We start from the raw sequence: 20,487 nt of genomic DNA, 5'->3' as shown, positions 1-20,487 counted from the left end.
TTTTGTATTTATTCTGTGCTATGATAGATATTTAAGTTCTCTCAATTGGTTTTTGGACTGAGGTGTAATAGAAATAAGTGCTATGGAGGCAGGCAAATACGTGTGTGTGTGTGCATGTGTGTGTGTGCATGTGTGTTTGCATGTGTGTGTATGTTTGCATGTGTGTGTTTTTTGTGTGTGCGTGTGTGTGTGCATGTGTGTTTGTGTGTGTGCGTGTGTGTTTGCGTGTGTGTGTATATGTTTGCATGCGTGTGTGTGTGTTTTTGTGTGTGTGCACCCACCGGGGAGTAGGGGTTTCTGGGAAGAGGTGAGCTTCTAGCTGGGCGAACCCAGTCCAATGACTTACTCTTTCTTAGCTTTAGTTTTCTTATTTGTAAAAATTGGGTAATGCCATCACTTCACAAAATAACAACGAGGCCCTGGGAGACAGCCCACCTCGAGTCCGTGGCCCACATGGATTCTGCGGCACACACGCCCCGAGTTCACTTAGGCTAGGGGTTCTTTTTCAGAATCATAATTTTTTCATTTCTAAGATATTTCATTAAGTTTTATATTACTACTTGTTTGTGCTATTTGCTGAAGATTCTTTTAAAAATCAAAGTGTAAAACAGGACATTAAAATATTACTTCACATAAAAGAACCTTGAAGGAAGCCTGGCCTGCAGCTTGTCCTTCAAGGTGCAGGCTCCGTAAATCCCAGGAAACCTGGCTGTACAGGTGCGTAGTCTCTGGGCTTTTTTGTTACCGCAGGCACTGCTGTCGTGTGTCAAGGTGCGTGGTCTCCATCAGTGTGGGCACCATGACCTGTGCGTGTGAGGGGCTTGTCTTGCCCTGACCCTCAAATACTCCTGAGGGATCCTGGAGGTCCCAGGATCAGAAGCTGGGGTTGGGGGAACCTGAAGAATTGAAACCTGTCAAAAAAACATTCATTCTCATCTGAGGTTCACTCTCAGTTTAGAATGTTCTGGAAATAGGATCTAGGGAACTTAAAGGAATGGGTCCATGAGGGAGCTGCCAGTTCTCTCTCATGCTCATGCACTTGGACATGAGATGGACATCCTCTCCCACTCTTAGTTGTTTGTTTCTTCTTTTACTTTGACCCATAGGAAAGAATTGGAGGGTGTTCCTACCTAGGACGACACAATACAGTCTCTGACCTTGAGGTGGCCCTGCTCATCAAAGTTCAACTGGAGTGTGGCCATTGGCTTCAGGGCCAGAGTGGACTTTCCTGATACTTAGTATTGGTGCCCAAATATTTGTCACTGCTTTTTACTGTCTCAGACTTGGCCACAGAGTAGCAGGGAGTTGCAGCAGTTCCTCATGCACTGGAATTGGCGGCCATGGTTCTCCCCTTCCATGCTGGCAGCTAGAAAGACACATGCATTGGGCCCAGGTGCAGTGGCTCACGCCTGTAATCCCAACACTTTGGGAGGCCGAGGCAGGCGGATCACTTGAGGTCAGGAGTTTGAGACCAGTGCGACCAACATGGTGAAGCCCTGTCTCTACTAACAATATAAAAGTTAGCTGGGTGTGGTGGCACATGCCACCTACTCAGGAGGCTGAGGCAGGAGAATCACTTGAACCCAGGAGGTGGAGGTTGCAGTGAGCCGAGATGGCACCACTGCTTCAGCCTGGGTGACAGAGACTCTGTCTGAAAACAAACAAATAAACAAACAAAAAAAGACATGCATTGGATACACTACAAACTCCTTTTTGAAAAAAAAAAACAACAAAAAAACAAAACACTCAAGTTTTGAAAACATCTTTCTCCCTGTGTGGTCAGGGTTGCTGCACCCAGTGGGATTATAATCCCCAAGAGTGTCAACACTGTTTTGCCCCTTGAATGTATCCAAATAAACTGGGACAAGTCCGCATCCAGGTCTGGATTTCCTATGGTTTCTTGAACATTTTGATATTGAATAAGCAAAGGGGGTGGTGTTTTCTAGGCACAGCTACTGGATGTGGGGCTCTAGATACTAAAGGAATGTCTGTGTAAGGAGGCTGCTGGCACAGCCCAGCGGTACTGTGTGCATACACGGAGTGACCCGGGTCAGCTTCGCTGGGCAGAGCAGCTTCGCTCTATTGATAAAGGACACTTGATCCTGACCTTCAGATAAGTGGCCCCCAGAGGATGACAAAATTATTAATTCACTGCTCAGTAGATTTTGTATTTGAGGATTTTGAAACAAATTAGACGGTTGCTTCTCTGTGTCCTGTGTTCATTTAGAGCTTAATAAGTAGGGTGAGCATATAATTTATTGTCCTTACCTAAGTAGGCCAGGACACGGTATATACCAGGATACTGTGGCCTCTCTGATCTTAAATAACCTGTTGTCTCTAATCTGCATAGTTTCTTACAGCTCGTTCAGATATTTCAGCCTTGATCTCACTTTGTTTACTGAGTGTAGCAGCGTGAGTGAATGTTTGCCTTTCTGGCAGGGAGTTTGGGAGGACGTGCATATGTCCTCAGCATGGTGGGGCTGACAGGGCACAGCACACGGCTTGTTAACTTTGACATAGGAGTGACCTTGGGGCTGGCAGGTGAGTGATCCACACACTTGGTGTTATGGGCTGAATCGTGCTGTCCCCCAAATTCAAATGCTGAAGTCCTGACCCTCAACACACCTCAAAAGGTGATTATATTTGGGGATAAGACCTTTAAAGGTAGTCAAGGTTACATGAGGTCATATGGGTGGGCCCTGATTCAATATGACTGGTGTCCTTATGAGAGGCAGACACCAGGGATATGTATGCAAAGAGGAAAGACCCTATAAGAATGCAGTGAGAAGGCAGCCATCTGCAAGCCAAGAAGAGAGGCCTCAGGAAAAACCAAACCTGCAGACAGCCTGATCTTAGACTTCCAGCCTTCACTCAAATTGTGAGAAAATAAACTTCTGTTGTTTAAGCCACCCTGTCTGTGGTGTTTTGTTCTTGCAAACTAATACAGTTGGCCCAAGAGATGTAAAAAGTGATCGCTCACTGGAAGTGATCGCTCTGGTCTCAGCTCTGGAAGTGATCGCTCTGGTCTCAGACTGGGAGCAGCGGGGAGGGGGGTCTGGACACATGAAATCTTACTGTGGAGCCCAGGAACTTGGCAAGGAACAGTCCACTGTATGTGTCTGTGATCTTGAACGGTGGGTTATTAGGGTGTGATCAAGATTCATTCACCTGGAAAGGGATTGGCTGGAGCTGGGTAAGCAGACCCCTGGCAGGGCTTCCGGCAAAGAGGGGAATGAGAAGGATCAGGCTTGCTGCAGGAGAACCAGGCAGAACAATTGAGCACACCCAAGATAAGAGTGGGTGCCACATGGATGTATGTGGCCAGAATCTAGTTCTTTGCATTCTTGGTTGGAGTTGCAGAAGCAAAATCATCTTCTACACCTGTGGCAATGCCATCAGTCTCAGAACTGTAGAATATTTGAATTTCTTTTTGGGACCCTGGACAGGGTCAGGTATATTGGAATGGGTTCTTGAACAGACTGTAGACATAAACTGATGAGTAGGTGACTGCAACTGAATGCGTATTTAAAAGATAGACGTCCACATGACAGTTGCTTTTCAACTCTGCTCTCTGGAACAGTCTGGTACATTGAGATTGGTTGATTAAAGCAGGATGCCAGGGAACTCTACAAATGATGTTTAAATGGAGCAGTGGACTCTGAGTCAAGAAGACCTAAGTTTATATTCTGACTCTTTCCATTATAGACTCCGTGATTTTAGACAAATTGCTCCAACCTAATCTATTTATGGATATATAATTTCCACGTATCTAAATTCATCATGTTTAGGAACATTACCTGCGATGGAGATGTGAAAATACCCAGCTAAGGTGGGCTTTGATTACACATCAACTCTTTTTCTGTAGTGGGCATGCCTAGGAAGGTTCCCTGAATTCATTACTGTGTGTCTTGCTTCTCTCCCCGTCACTCACCCAAGAGCTCCTCTTCTCAGAAGCCTTTTCAGCACCTATCACTATGCCTTATTCCCAGTTGCAAAGGACTGAGTGTCTCCTTTTGAACCCGCATTCTTATGTTGAAACCCCATCACCAATGTGATAAGAGGAAGCCTTTGGGAGCTGATTAGGTCTGGAGGGTGGAGCCCTCATGAATGGGATTAGTGCCCTTTGAAAGAGACCCCAGAGAGATCTTTTGCCCCTTCTACCACGTGAGAACACAATGAGAAGTTGCCATCTCTGAACCAGAAAGCAGGTCCTCACCAGACACTGAATCTGCTAGGGCCTTAGTGTTGGACTTCCCAGCCACCAGAACTATGAGAAATAGATTTCTGTTGTTTATAAGCCACCCTGCCTGTGGTATTTTGTTATAGCAGCTGGAATAGACTAAGACACCAGTATGTGCATGTGTTTATGTGTGAAGGAAGAGGCCCCAAAGCTCAGTTTGATATTTGGATCTGTTACACCGCATTCTCTAGAACTAGAGTTTACAGAATCAGATAACATTTGAATGGGAAAGGCCCTGCGACACCTTCGCAGTCCAGTGGTTTGTAAATCTGACTGTTAGCATGTATGTTCCGGTTTGTAAATCTGACTGTTAGCATGTAGGTTCCTGTACCCCTCCTTGGAGCTCTGACCTACTCAGTCCAGAGCGGGACCCAGAATCTGCAGTTTCTAAAAATGCTTGTGACCAGTCACAGTAAAAAAAAATGCACCAAGTAATTCTGATGATGATGAGGCAGTTTTAGGAAGGGCTTATCTAGCCAGTGCCTTAATTTAAAGATGAAAATACCGAGGCAGAGAATGTGGAGGTGTTTCTCACTGGCCATGCTAGACCCTCTACCCAGCTGTGATTAGGGTCCCACATTCATGTTGTAAGTTCCCACCGGGCAGACACAAAGATGCCATTTGCATAAAAGATAAAAGACACAAAGATTGCCATTTGCATAAAAACCCAGCTGCCCATTACCATGGCTTCCTGACCTTCATGAGTTTATTTCTTCTTTCTTCTCTGTACCTCCTGCCACACCATTTCTTCCTTTCTTCCCTCTTACCATCCTGCACGACGTTGCAGTGTATGACTTTGATCTGTTACTCATTTTTCTTGTAGCTCCTTTCTATGAATGAATCTGGTAATTAGTATTTAACTTACGGCTAGCTGATATAGTTTGGATATTTATTGCTGCCCAGATCTCAGGTTGCAATGTGATCCCCAGTGTTGGAGGTGGGGTCTGGTGGGAGGTGTTTGGGTGATGGAGGTGGATCTCTCATGGCTTGGTGCTGTTCTCAAGACAGTAAGTTCTCTCAAGATCTGGTAGTTTAAATGTGTGGCACCCCTCCCCACACTCCCTCTTGCTGCTGCTCCCATCATATGAGATGCCTGCTTCCCCTTCACCTTTCACCATGATCATAAGCTTTCTGAGGCCTCATGAGAAGCCGAGCAGATGCTGACCCCATGCTTCCTGTACAGCCTGCAGAACGAAGAGCCAGTTAAATCTCTTTTCTTTATAAATTAACCAGTCTCAGGTATTTCTTTAGGGCAATGCAAGAATGGCCTAGTGCCTAGCTCAGCTGGAGTGCGCTACAGAACTTGACTCACCCACCCTGCCTCGAAGTCCCCTTCCCTGCTGTGACCAGGTCAGGTAGAAGGTGGAATAGGAGTGGGCAGGTATTCAATTTATACACTAGGTGGAGCTAAGGAGCACATTGCACTGCCCTAGGGTGCCCCTGACTTGATTTACCCATGGCTTTTCTCATAATTCCAGCGCAAGGGTGCACAGTAGAGCATGCTCAATTTCTCTTTGCCTTGACCTCAGATGGCCTTGGTTCCATCCTAGCCATGCCCTTGGTTTCTCCTACTCTTTAGGCACAAGAACGCAAACAGAATGCAAACTCCCTGCTGCTCCTCCCCACTGTCTCGTCTGTTTGTCCACCACGCCTTGCTGACCTGGGCACATTCCCTGAATTCACTGGATTATCATGATGTGCTTCTCCTAGAGTAAGGTTGTTCCCCTCCTCCACTGCAGCAGACTCTGATTGTTACTACCCAGCATTTCCCTGCTGATTGATGTCTTCCAGAATTCCTCATCTCTCTAGAGAAAGAAGTCTGTTACCTACCACCCTCTTTTCCTCCCCTCCGATGCTTATAATTCATTTTCTTGGCCATCACAACTGAAGAAGTACTTCTCTAGGAAAAAAAAAAAAAGGGCTTCTGAGTTCCATTTAATCCTGGATTTGCAATTAAATTGTTGCTGCTTTATCTCCATTTTCTGATGATCGTCCTTTCCAAATTATTTAAAACTATATATTTGTTCATGTTTAAGAAATGTACCCCCCAGCCAACACACACACGTTTTAAACAGCTCTGAAAATGGGATACATATTACAGTTGAGAGGGTCTTTATTTTTTTGGCAGCTTTTTTTCCTTAATAGTGCATAATTTAATTTCACACGGCATCTTCAGTTACTAATTTTGCAGAATCTGCATCAAAGGCCAGGAGAAATTAAAGCCAACTTTAGTTGAAACTCTGAATTTTGTGATATTACGATAGATGGCTGCACGTATGTCTAACTCTTGAGAAGATAATTATTCCAGCAAAATGTGATGATCTGGACTTTGAATAATGTTTGGTAAATCATTATGCCGTATGAGACCCTTTTTTCTTTTACAATTAGAGCCACCATAATATTAAATAAAGCCAGGAGATGTTAAGAACACAGTTTAGGGCTAGGTCTACAGTTATATATATTTCATTTTTAAAAATCATTTATTCAATATTTAATGAACATTTGAATTGAATGGAGGGATTGCTACTTGACCTTTAAGATCCTTTCTGGCTTTCATATTCAATGATTCTGATTTTCTGTGTAAAATTTTAATTTTTTAAAGTTCAATAGAGTTTTGGGGAACAGGTGGCATTTGATTACATGAATAAATTCTTTAGTGGTGATTTCTGAGATTTTGATGCACCCATCACTGGAGCTGTGTGCACTACCCAATGTGTAATCTTCTATCCCTCACCCCCCTCCACCCTTTCTCCCAAGTCTCCGAAGCCCATTGTGTCATTATTATGCCTTCGTGTCCTCATAGCTTAGCTCCCACTTATGAGTGAAAACATACAATGTTTGGTTTTCCATTCCTGAGTTACTTCACTTAGAATAATGGTCTCCAATTCCACCCAGGTTGCTGCGAATGCCATTATTTCATTCCTTTTTATGGCTGCAGTTATGTATATTTCAGTAAAAGAAAGTGAAACTCTATTTTTGGATCTCCATTTTAAGAGTTACAAAGCAAATAATGCAGATTCATTTCCATATAAGAACTATGAAGAGTTCCAATGCTTTTATCCATAGATGGTCTTTCTTTGAAGACAAAAAAAAATATGTTTTAGCTGTTGATAGCATTCATTTCATAGTACAGAATGGGTTGTGCTTTACCCAGAAATGAGGGTTAGGTTTTTACACATGGAAAGAACTAAGTCTTGTCTTTTTTATCCATTACCAAACAAGATTTGTGTGTGTATGAACTATTTTTCTTTGCTTTATAGGAAATTTATCCTATTAAGCCATTTAATTTGGCCTTGCAAAACTCATCATGGAGTAATGGAAAATTTTCCTTGTCAAATGGATACACAACTAGTCAAAAAATTATATATGTATATAATATATATATATTGAGACAGAGTCTCGCTCCGTTGTCCAGGCTGGAGTGCACTGGCGTGATCTTCGCTCACTGCAACATCCAGCTCCAGGGTTCAAGCGATTCTCCCACCTCTGCCTCCTTAGTATCTGGGACTACAGGTGCATGCCACCACGCCCAGATACTTTCTTTTTTGTATTTTTGGTAGAGATGGGATGTTACCATTGTTGCCCAGGCTGGTCTTGATTGAACTCCTGGGCTCAAGTGATCCGCCTGCTTCAGCCTCCCAAAGTGTTGGGATTACAGCTGTGAGCCTCTGTGCTCAGCCAAAAAATATTTTTTGTAGTTAGCCACTGAGTGCAGGTCAACAGAAGGTCACTTGAGTACCTTCACTTTATTTTTCATCGTGTAAATTGTCCACATAGCCCAGCACCTGTCTCTGCTCTCTGGCCGGCCTGGCTGCTTTGCTGTGACCTCCTGCATTGCTGAGCCTGAGTAGGCACAGATGTCTGCCCAGAGCAGCCGCACCCAGAGCTCCATGTGGGTATGGAATGCTCAAGAATCAATAAAGGCACAAGGAGACACAAAGAAGGGCCGAAAGGCAGGGGTCTGAGTGATCCATGTAGAGAGAAGGAAGATGCTGGCTTACCCAAGAGTAAATTATTTCGACAGCCCGTCATTTTCCCTGCTGGGCATCTTTGTAGAATGAGTGCCGTCACTCTCAGGGGGCTTCTGAGCGGCCAGTGCAGACTAATTTTGATATTCGTCAAAGCCTGAAATTTGATAGGAAAATGTACCTCTTAAAATCATGGTGCGTTCTGATATGGAAATAAGCCGGGGATTACCAAGACTGTTTTTTTTTTTCTTATTTTATTTTTTAACCATGAGCAGAGGGTTTCCCCTGACAGTTTCAAAGCTTTCTCTGCATCTTTACCTGCTGCCCTGACACTCTCCTTTGTCTCTGAGCATAAGGAAGGGATCTTAATTCTTCCCTGACCCAGATATCTGAATAGAGACCACTCCCATAAACTATCCCATCAATACCAAGTGGGATAAGGCAGTTGGTTACTTGAAAACCAGATTAAAATTCAAAATAATGTTACTGAATCTGGGAATGGAATAGAAAAAAAAATAGAAATAAAAAATAGTAAGAAAAAAAGCTGATAGACACATTTATCGAATATAGGCTGTGGTCATCACAAGCTAAACATGAGTCACCTGGGTGATGTGGTTTCTTTTTTAGGGCAATCATCACATTACTATATAGAAATAGGCCCTAACTTGCTAAAAGAACGTGCATGTGGTGATTTAGAGAACTGTACCTTTCCAGTCGCAGCTAAACCACACAGTATGTCTTTCTATGACAAATAGGGTATTCATTATACACATAGACTTTTATATATTTATGTATAGCATAGAATTGTCATATATAATGTTTACCTATCATGATATGTATGTATATATTATAATGGTCATATATAATGTTCGCTTTAGTTTCCAAAGTCTGAAATATGCTTTTCAGATAAAAGTTGTATCCTATTCAAAAAATAGCTAATGCATGCTGGACTTAATACCTAGGTGATGGGTTGATAAGTGCAGCAAACCACCATGGCACAAGTTTACCTATGTAACAAACCTGTGCATCCTGCACATGTACCCTGGAACTTTAAATAAAATATTTTAAAAGGTTGTATTCTATTCGGCTAAAAGAACATGTAACTCTCACTAAATAAATGATATTTTAATTTAAAAATGTAGTTTTTTTTCTTTTAATTGGTTATAAAAAGGCCATCAATCTACAGAGAGATGTTTGTGATGGCTGGAGACTTAGGGCTTGGTGGAAATATTGCTTCTACTCACTTGGGTTGTAGGATCCATTGATGTGGTCACAAGTCCCTGGGCTAATTTGGATAAAGACAAGGGCCAGTGGTCTTGTGTTTTGTGTGTGTGTGTGTGTGTGTGTGTGTGTGTGTGTGTGTTTCTGAACTTAAAAAGTATTTTAAGGATAAAAAAGCGTTTATTGGTCACTGTGATGGGGATCTTACCTGGAGGATCCAGTGAGGATGGGGCTGGCTAAATGGGAGAGTGACCTAGACAGCCACACAGGGCCTGGGGAAGGCCATCACTTGGGGATGAATGCTCTGTGGTTGTCATCTTGTGATTCTTATCACTGTGTTCTTTGAATTTGTGTTTTGTAAGTGAAGTGTGAGGGGGCAGTGGAGCATGCAGAGGAGATTGGAGCCTCAGCTCACATACAGTCCTACCTCCCAGTGGCCTCCGTCTCCATCTCCCCATTCCCCAGGATGGGTTCTTGGCCACCCACTTCTTGCCCTGGCCCTGCCCAGCCTCTCCCTTCCAATCTCACCCTGTGTGATTGCCCAGGGCAGCGGTCAGTTGCATCAACAGGGGAGGCTTGCGTTCCACTGTGGCTGTCTACCCCTTGAGAAGGCCTGAAAATGAGGGACTGTGTGCTCTGCAGCTGCCAGGCAGGTGGTGACTGTCATCACCTAGGCTGGCAGCAATGTGGTGCATTCAGCGGGTGACTAGGCAGGGGCCTCTCACCTATCCTGGATCCAGGTCCTGAACATGCCCTGGAGTGGGAGTTGCAATATCTTGGGGATCCCCCATTTGTCTGGGAAGGGGGTTATTGACTTCCTTAGTCAGGTGAGGTCTCTGCATTTTCACTTATCCTGGGCTTTGAAAATTAAGGCACCCCTCTAGTGAGGATGTCGCACATCCACAGATCTCCCTGTTCCAAGTCTGTACTCGATCGCCCTGCCCTCATGGTCTTCTGGCCAGCCTGTACTTTGACCACACTCCCCCTCATGATAATTATTCTGCAGCTTTCAAGAGCCCTCTGACAGCCTGTGTGTGGCTATTTTCACTTCGGAATTCCTCCATGGTTACCACACGTTTCTGTGGATTCTGTGAATGGGCAGATCAGCAAGGTGACCCTGGAGCTTTGGCTCAGGCTGCATCCCGTGATATTTTCGGCAGAGTCTGATGGTATTTAGTTCTTCTACAGAGAACTATTACATACTTCAAAGTAATTTTCAGCAGCAGTCAAGCAAATCTGCACTTAGAGACACTTAGCCCTTCAGAATGCTGGAGGCTTCAGCAAGGTGTTTCAGAAAAGCTAATTCTGTCTTTGTGGATAAGATGGAATGATATGGGCAAGCACATAGTGGCAGACTGGATTGTCTGCTGACTAGTAATCTAGGTCACTCTGCTAATAGGGAGTGACAGGACTCCAGTACCGATCAATAGCTTTGATCAGTAGTGTGGATGAGGACTGATGACGTCCAGATAGAACATGCATGGTGTCCTGAAGCTGGACAAGAGAACAGATGTGATTGATGTCACCACTAAAGTCCATAGGTTTGAATGTAGGACGTGTCAAACAAGAACAAACTGCATAGGACATATTTAGATTCAAAAATGGTATCTGAAAAATAGAACCCTTGGGGATTTTAACTGCCTGTGAATTCAACTTCAGCCAGCATGCTGATGGAACTGTTAAAATTTTTTAAAAAGCCATGCCAAAATGAGTTGAAAACTTATGTCCATACAAAATCGTGCACATGGATGTTTATAGCAGCTTTATTCATAATTGTCAAAAATTGGAAGCAACCAAGGTGTCCTTCAAAAGGTGAATGGATAAATTTTAGTATATCTTATAATGGAATATTATTCAGTGATCAAAATAAATGTACTATCATGCCACAAAAACACTCAGAGGAAGCGTCAATGCATTTTGCTAAATGAAAGAAACCAGTAGGAAAAAGCTACATACTGTGTGATCATAACTATAGAACATTCTGGGAAAGGCAAAACTATGGAGACAGTCAAAAGATCAGTGGTTGCCAAGAGCTTGGGAGAGAGAAGGATGAATAGATGGAGGCAGGGGACTTTTACGGCAAGAAAACTATTCTGTATGATACTATAATGGTGAATATATGTCATTATGCATTTGTCAAAACCCATAGAATGCTCTAAAAACTGCTCTAAAATATATAAAAAAAGAAAAGGCTGTAAATTGGTGCCAGTCCTTCCAGCTCTTTTCATGTGGGAGCAGGCAGATTAAGAGGCAGACACTTGTGTCCAGCAGCCATTTAGCAGAATGGCAAGAGCTGGCTTAGAGCCAGGCTGCCTGGATTCATGTCCTGGTCCTGCGTCTCCTTTGTCTTGGGGCCTTGAGCAAGTTTCTGAGCCTCTTTGCTCATCTGTAAAATAGGTTTAATGACGATCCCTTCCTGAAGGGATACAGGATTAAATGAGTGACTCCATATAAAGCTCTTAGAACAGCCTGTGCTCACTGAACATCAGCTGTGCTATTTATCCTGCGTTTGGTTCTGGGATTCATAACTTGTGCCTCAGAGTGGAGGAGAGAAAGGTTAAGGGTAACCTTTCTAATTCAGGCTCTAGTCTTGTGGCTCTCTTGCGGTTCCCTTTGGGTACCTTGTTCCCCAGCCTGGAATGCATTGGTCTCTTTTCTACCTGGCCAAATCAGATGTCTTTCGAAGTCAAAGTTTAGATGCCACCGTCTCTAGAGCTTTCTCTGGCTGCTTTATGTAGTTACTGGCTCTGTTTTCTGCCCCCACAGCATCCTGAATAGCACTTTGGTTAAACACAGTTGTTTACCTGTCTGCTTTCCTGGCTTTGCAGGGGAAGGCTAGGATTTAGTCACCAGTGTTTTCCCAGCAGCTAGCCTAGTGTGTGACAGATGCTGGTGAATGGAATGAAAACAGAATTCCCTGCCTCCCCCAGTAATAATAGGATGCTGCTGCAAATTGAATGCTGCAAGAAATGTTGAGCTTCCTGGCATGAGATCTATTTAAGTAGAGGTGGTTGATTGCAGCTGAGGGGATTTGTGGATCAGATGAAAGTAAATCAGATGACCTCTGAGCTTCTTCCAGCTCTGTGATTCTGTGACAGTCCTTCTCTGAGTGATGCCACAGTGTGCCAGTGTCAGGATCGCCTACGCCCAGCAGATGGGGATTGTTTTTTGATGTCCTTACAGGACAGTTTCTGTGTAAAGATCGGTTAGAAACAATTTTGTTCAATTACTTTTTAAAGAAAAATTTTGGTTTTATAAAATTACAAATTTAAAACTCTCATTTTTCTTTGAGCTTTCCATTTTAGCTAACAAAACATTATTTTGTTTATAAATCTAGCAAATTGTAACCATGTTCAAGAGTCTGACTGTTTCATTAAATAAATGATTGCTTTATTAAATGATTAGTTTTATTAGAAAGTTGAGTTATATTCCTTTGAACATTTTAAACTGCATTTGTAAATGTTATATTTTCTGTATCCCTTTGAAGTACTTTATTATCAGAATAACTAAGGTTGCACCAAAGACCTGAGAGGCGACCTGAATAAGATGGGGTAGCTGGAGCATCAGTAAGGATAACCCTGCAGTGACTGAAACACGTCAAATATGTTCAAACTCTTGAGTTCATAATAACAGGAAAAAAAGGAATAAGAAAACGTATGAGTCTGTTTTTAGATAAAGACATACTCGAGACTGGGTAATTTATAAAGAAAAAGAGGCTTCATGGACTCACAGTCCACGTGGCTGAGGAGGCCGCACAATCATGGTGGAAGGTGAAAGGTGAAAGGCACATCTTATATCGTGGCAGGCAAGAGAGAATGAGAGCTAAGCAAAAGGGGTTTCCCCTGACAAAACCATCAGATCTCGTGAGACTTACTCCCACGAGAACAGTATGGGAGAAACCACCCCTATGATTCAATTGTCTCCCACTGGGTCCCTCCCACAACACATGAGAATTAGGAGAGCTACAATTCAAGATGAGATCTGGGTGGGGACACAGCCAAATCATATCAGTTACCTTTAGAGGACACTAGGGAACTGCTTCACTATCTTGAAAAAACCGGTAAAATAAAGGGAAGAACTCAAGAACTGATGCTGCCTTTCCGACGAGCTCTACCTCTCAGTGTAATTGGACATTGATGAGGGGAAGTTTCTCTTTATAGCTGTGATCCAGCTAATACCCAAAGCAGGAGTGAAGGGCCGTCACCCCTTGTAGCCTCTGAGGAATCAGTCACTAGACAGGGATTGTCTGTGGCTGCCAATAGTGCAAGTGTAGCCACCAAGACATCCAGACAGTCTGCGTGTCTCCTGATGGAAACAGGCACTACCACCTATCTTTGGGTTTTACAGGGGAAAAAAAAAAAAAAAAAAAAAAAGAACCTAAGTCTTATCAAGCCTCTAGATCCACCTGCCAACTTATAGGCTACACAAAAGATCAAGGGAAATGTTAAACCAAATCACAAAGATACAACAAATGATTCCCAGAATCTGGAAAACTTTAATGGACAAATGAGCCTGACAGCAAGGGACCTATATAAGGGTCCAGGACACTTAAAATCCACATCTGCCAATTTCAGCAGATGACTTTTTCGGATCCTGTTTCAGTCTGTGTGTGTGTGTGGTACACACAAGAATGAGTGGGGAAATATGAACCTTGATGGGATATCCGATGACATTAAGAATTAAAGTAATTTTTTAGATGTGATGGTGGTATTGTTATTTGGTTAAAACTATCTTGTTTTTGGCCAGGCGCGGTGGCTCCCGCCTATAGTCCCAGCACTTTGGGAGGTGGAGGCAGGTGGATCACAAGGTCAAGAGATAAAGACCATCCTGGCCAACATGGTGAAACCCCATCTCTACTAAAGATACAAACATTGGCCGGGCACAGTGGCTCATGCCTATAATCCCAGCACTTCAGGAGGCCGAGGCGGGTGGATCACCTGAGGTCAGGAGTTCGAGACCAGCCTCAACATGGAGAAACCCCGTCTCTACTAAAAATACAAAATTAGCCGGGCATGTTGGTACATGCCTGTAATCCCAGCTACTCAGGAGGCTGAGGCAGGGGAATTGCTTGAACCCAGGAGGCGGAGGTTGTGGTGAGCTGAGATCGCGCCATTGCACTCCAGCCTGGGCAACAAGAGCGAAACTCCGTCTCAAAAAAAAAAAAAAATAAAAAATAAAAAATAAAGATACAAAAATTAGCTGGGCATGGTGGCATGCACGTGTAGTCTTAGCTACTCAGGAGGCTGAGGCAGGAGAACTGCTTGAACCTAGGAGGTGGAGGTTGCAGTGAGCCAAGATTGCGCCACTGCACTCCAGCCTGGCAACAGAGCAAGACTCCATCTCAAAAAAAAAAAAAAAAAAAAAAAAATCTTATTTTTGAAGATAAATGGCAGTATTTGCAGATTAAATTACATGATGTTTGGGATTTGCTTCAAATAATTTCAGGGGAAGGATGAGCTTAGTGGGTGGGAATATGGAAGAAACAAGATTACCCATGAATGGAGAATTGTTGAAAGCCAGTTTATTACACTCTGGCCTCTCTTTTTGTATATGTTTGAAGTTTACCAAAACAAAAACTTTTAAAAAATTACTTCATCTAACAACCCAAACCCTCCCAAATATTAGGTACTACTTGAAAAATGAATAAACTAAAGAATAATCTCGTGTTTGTAAGATTTTTAATTTCCAATCACAAGTCTAAATTACTCAGCTACATATTTTGAAGTGGAGCACTGAGACAAATCATCTTAAACTTATAAATAAAGTACCAAAAGTGCTCAGATTTTTCTAAATACAGATTATTCTCTTAGGGTTTCATTTCTCAAACATGTTTATATGACACTAACCCACCAAAGAATCAAATATGTAGTCCCATACAGTTTGGCATTACCTTGCTAAGCAATTGCTGGGCTTGTCTTCTCAGCGGACCGAGGATTCTCGATGACCAACAAGACCTTGGCCAATATGCCAACTGGGCCCTTGCCCAGGACACAGAATAGACAGACATCCCGAGTGCTCTTTAGAGTTGCTATGGCAATGCCTTCCAAATGAAGTCTGGCAGCCAGGCCTGTGGGTTGCAGTCCTGGCATTACCTAATTTTCTTTTTTATTGTTCTTGGAAGTTTGTAACTTCCACTAAGAGAATAACTAACGGCCTTCGCTGCTTCGGTTGGTTTTGCATTTCATTGGTTTTGAAAAGATGCTTAAATGGCTTCCTGGCCAGCTCCAAAGACTTTTAAACTTGAGGGAGCTTTCTGTCTGTGCTAGGGCTTTGCCTGACCCTGCAAAGAAAGCCATTCTAAGGAAGCATGCTGTTCGAACATTTGCAGGTTCTGTCTCATGCCATGTGAGCCGAGCTGTGCATTACAGCTCATTAGTGGGCCCTCAGTCAGGCGAGTGATTCACAGTCAGCATTTAAACGCATAATAGAATTGAATGGAAAAAGTTGAACTGCATTATGAGTTGTAAGGAAAATATTTTTCAAAATTTGTTTTTCATTTATATGTACGTAAATATAAATGAGTTTCTTATTGTGGGTCACTATGAAATCTGCCACTTCAACGTGAGGTTGGGAAAACTGGGAGCGCCCAGAACATGAACAAGAGCAAGAATGAATCCTGAATTGAGAGTGAGGAGGCTGGCCCCAAACCAAGCAAACACCGGAATGCAACCTTGCTTAAAACAAACAGGAGCTACAAAAATAGAGCAAGTGGTGGCTCCTTAGGGGAGGGACAAATTTAGTGGAGGAACAAATGATTGTTGCTAAAGACAAGGACTGCGGCATTTTATTCTGTAACTTATGTCTTTTATGTCTGTTCCATCTTTCTATGCTCCTAATTCACCATTCCCTTTTGGTAGCACAGTGCTTGGTGCAATTAGGCAATCAATAAATATTTATTAGATGCAAATACTTGTAATCAGACCACCTGTTTCAGGGGGCCTGGGAGGAAGAGCCTGGGGCCTGGGAATCTACATTTTAACAAGTTTTCCAGGCAGCCAACCTGGCAGCAGTTGCAGACTGTTATTTAAGAAACACTGGCCTAGTCCACCTGCTCATTTTGCTGGCCCAGGCCATACAAACAGCATTTGAACCAGTGAGAGCTTGGGTTGGCCACCTTCTGGTGGAGGGCTTTACCCACCACGTCACCCAGCATCTCATGTTGATCTGCTTTTCACCAAACATACTGCATGACCTTCTAGTAGGTGGTCTGGACTCCATGCTTCCTCCCTACCCCATCACATCCTTCCTGTTGCCCTCAGACATTTCCCTAAATCACCCATCATTTCACTTCCCTGCTCTATACCTTTGACTTTCTCTCTATTGCTTGTAGCATAAGATTTACTACTGCATTCTGCCTGACACAGTCTTCCCTGATCCTATCTCCCCAATCTTGTCTCCCTGCCAGTCTCTGAACCCTCTCCTTTTGCTTTCTCTTCCTGCTGAGGCCACCCCAGATTGCTCGATGTGCCACAGGTACCTCACCCTTTCCTGAGTCTGATCTTCTGTTCATGTTGCGTTCTCTAATTGGAGGAGCCTCTATTTTCATTTGAATTGCATCCATCTCCCCAGACCGAGTTCAAGTGCCGCTTCTATAAAAACTTCCCAGCCGGGCGCTGTGGCTTGTGCCTGTAATCCCAGCACTTTGGGAGGCCAAGGCCGGCAGATCACCTGAAGTCAGGAGTTTGAGACCAGCCTGGCCAACATGGTGAAACCCCGTCTGTACTAAAAATACAGATAAATTAGCCAAGCGTGGTGGCGGACACCTATATTTCCAGCTACTTGGGTGGCTGAGGCAGGAGAATTGCTTGAACCTGAGAGGAGAAGGTTGCAGTGAGCCGAGATCGTGCCACTGCACTCCAGCCTGGGCGGCAAGAGTGAAACTCCGTCTCAAAAAAAAAACAAAAAACAAAAAAAAACCAAAAAACCAATTAAAAAAAACCCTTCCCTGCTTTGGAGCTAATCCATCCTCCCTCTCCCTGCGCCTCTCCTTGTTCGCTGCACGTTTCTGTGGCAGCACCTAAGCCTTGCCTGCCGTGGACTTTGTCAGCTTGGCCTATGTTTGTCTGATGAGAAAGCAAGTTTGCAAAAGGCAGTATTCGTGTGTTCTTTACTTCTCTTTATAGCCTTGCAAACAGTCTTAAACATTTATTAAATTAATTTTTCTATGAGTTCTGATTCTATCAAAGTTAATATTCATTGGCAGCTTGGCCAATTAACTTGTGTAAACAGACCTCTAATCTCATGTGAAGGCTCAACGCTCTTCATGACTTCTTTGCCATTCTCTTCTTTATAAACACACTCAAAAAAAGCACTGCAGGGTTTGTGTGCTGCTCATGGTCAATAATTTTTAGTTTGTTTCCCTCCAGAGAGGAGGTAGACAGGTAGCAAAAGGGGAGCATGATCTTAAAGAGAAAGAGTTAGCAAACTGGATCCCAATAACTGCTTTTTTTTTTTTTTTTTTTTTTTTTGAGACAGTCTCGCTCTGTCACCAGGCTGGAGTGCAGTGGTGCGATCTTGGCCCACTGCAACCTCCGCCTCCCCGGTTCAAGTGATTCTCCTGCCTTAGCCTCCAAGTAGCTGGGACTACAGGCGCACACCACTATGCCTGGCTAATTTTTGTATTTTTAGTAGAGACAGGGTTTCACCATCTTGGCCAGGATGGTCTCAATCTCTTGACCTTGTGATCCGCCTGCCTTGGCCTCCCAAAATGCTGGGATTACAGGCGTGAGCCACCACACCCGGCCAAGGCCAATAACTGCTGTTTTTAAGAGATGAGGGTGGGAGTAGGTAGAGAAGTGAGTAGGGCGTAAATGAAAACACAAGACAGGGTGGTGAGTAAAGGGCCTCTGTAGTGTAGCCTGTCCGTGTCTGTTAGAGAGCCCTGCAGCTTGGCTCTGCAGCCCATCCTAACTCTGTTTCAGGTCACTTCCATTCTCCATCGGCTATTGGAGAAGCCTAGCACTGGGAGCAATATTTTGGTCCATACCCGAGATAGCAAATCCTCTGCCCAAAACTAGAGGGTAGATCAGAAAGCTTAGCACAAAAGTGCGCAGGCTCAGGCACTTTTTGTTTTGCAGACTGTGATGCCTATTAAATAACTTTCATGCAGTCACACTGGGGTGATTTTGAAAAGTGAAATCATGCCAGGCACAGTGGCTCATGCCTGTAATCCCAGCACTTTGGGAGGCCGAGGTGGGTGGATCGCTTGAGGCCAGGAGTTCGTGATGAGCGTGGCCAACATGGTGAAACCCTGTCTCTACTAAAAATACAAAAATGAGCCTGGCGTGGTGGCCCATGCCTGTAATCCCAGCTACTTGCGAAGCTGAGGCAGGAGAATCACTTGAACCAGGGAGGCGGAGGTTGCAGTGAGCCAAGGTAGCACCACTGCACTCCAGCCTGGGCAACGGAGCCAGACTCTGTCTCAAAAAAAGAAAAAAAAGTGAAATCATTATTGAATGCATTTTTTGTTTCTGTGGCAGGAAGTAAACCCAATTTTAAAAAGGTGAAAAATCCTCAAATTGAAATACTGATTGTGTTTCGCTGTTGCAGGTTCCTTGCACTGACTCCATGGAGGGTATATCACCTGATTTCCGTCATGATACTTGGGCGTGTTATTATGCAAATAATAAAGGAAATGGTTTTGTCTAGAACAAGAGGTAAGAAAACTCAGATTTTATTTATGTGGTATTTAATGTTCTAGACCCTGCATTTCTGATCTTTGTGTAGGCATATTAGCCAATTAGTCCTTTGAACAGAAGCAAATATAGGCATTGACTTAGCTGTTTTCAATATGATAATTTATTGAGGTGATGCTGTCTTTATAGCTACTGCTTCTAGGTAAAAGGTTTGTGTGTGCTGGTTTTTCTCTTGGCCTTAAGAGCTATTTTAAATACCACGTTGGTATTTAAGTAGGCTGCAGTGAGGATAACAGTTAAATATTTATTACATCTCACATGATGAAACTGGGCCACTGGAAAATGGACTAGTTTATGTAAAAATTTTCTCTGCTTCAATGAAGAAAAACAACTAATTCAGGATTTAAAAACAAGCGATGGTTAAATAATTTTAAAAAATGAGTTGATAGGCTGGGCGCAGTGGCTCACGCCTGTAATCCCAGCACTTTGGGAGGCCGAGGCGGGTGGATCACGAGGTCAGGAGATCGAGACCATCCTGGCTAACATGGTGAAACCCCATCTCTACTAAAAATACAAAAAATTAGCCGGTCATGGTGGCGGGCGCCTGTAGTCCCAGCTACTCGGGAAGCTGAGACAGGAGAATGGCGTGAACCTGGGAGGCGGAACTTGGAGTGAGCCGAGATCGCACCACTGCACTCCAGCCTGGGCGACAGGGGGAGACTCCGTCTCAAAAAAAAAAAAAAAAAAAAAAAAAAAAAAGAGTTGATAATGAAAAATGAATAAATTTTAACTTTAAGTTTAAAAGCAAGAGCTTGGTTTAAAAAAAGAAATTGGCCTGAGGTGCTTTTTGAGTAATTTAACTGCATTACAAATCTGACTCAAGTCTTTTACATACTTGGAGGGGCCTCTTGTACCAGTGTTTGAGCTAGTTTTTGTAAACTTGGGAAAAGCCCTCCTGGGAATAATTAAGCCCCATAACCTTAAATGTCATAAGATATATTTTATCAGAAATAGCCACGAGGAGGTTACAAAGAGACATTTAATTTCACTAAATGCACCCCAAAGGGAGGGATGCTTTTGGTGGAGGTCCGTGTGGACTGATGTGCGTCAGAGCTGCCTGGATTATAGTCCTGGCAGGGATATCTAGGCCCGCCCTATGGGAGGCACCCTCCCTGATGGCAGCTAGAAGCCAGCGATGCCAGCTGGTCCGGATTTACTATCATGGTGTTCTAGGGATCTGCTTGAAATCCAGTTGTAAGTCTTTACAGTTTTTAAACTCAATCATCAGGTAAGCCATCTTTAGATTGTTTTATATTCATATGTTTCCAGGTTTGAAGATATTTCCTTCCCAAGATTCCGGGAAGGCAAACGAATTTGGTTTTGTGCCCTTATTGCTTTCTGTGAATCTGTGGATCTCAGTGGT

The 20,487-nt window shown here is 43.5% G+C and overlaps 1 protein-coding gene across 2 annotated transcripts in view; it reads left to right on the top strand.

The window, feature by feature from the left end:
- Window positions 1-20,487, top strand: part of RETREG1 (reticulophagy regulator 1) — a 144,063-nt gene that overhangs the window by 25,627 nt on the left and 97,949 nt on the right. For both annotated transcript variants that reach the window (XR_009210644.1, XM_032135295.2), the window contains exon 2: window positions 18,979-19,085. Coding sequence is in view for 1 of the 2 variants with exons in the window: in XM_032135295.2 (XP_031991186.1) it covers window positions 18,979-19,085 (107 nt within the window). In the remaining variant the exon portion in view is untranslated. The remainder of the gene's footprint in view (window positions 1-18,978; window positions 19,086-20,487) is intronic.

Source organism: Hylobates moloch, unplaced genomic scaffold (genome assembly GCF_009828535.3).
Source record: "Hylobates moloch isolate HMO894 unplaced genomic scaffold, HMol_V3 SCAFFOLD_17, whole genome shotgun sequence".
NCBI lineage: Eukaryota > Metazoa > Chordata > Mammalia > Primates > Hylobatidae > Hylobates > Hylobates moloch.
Note: the sequence above shows the minus strand (reverse complement) of the source record. Positions and strands in the feature narration are given on the sequence as shown.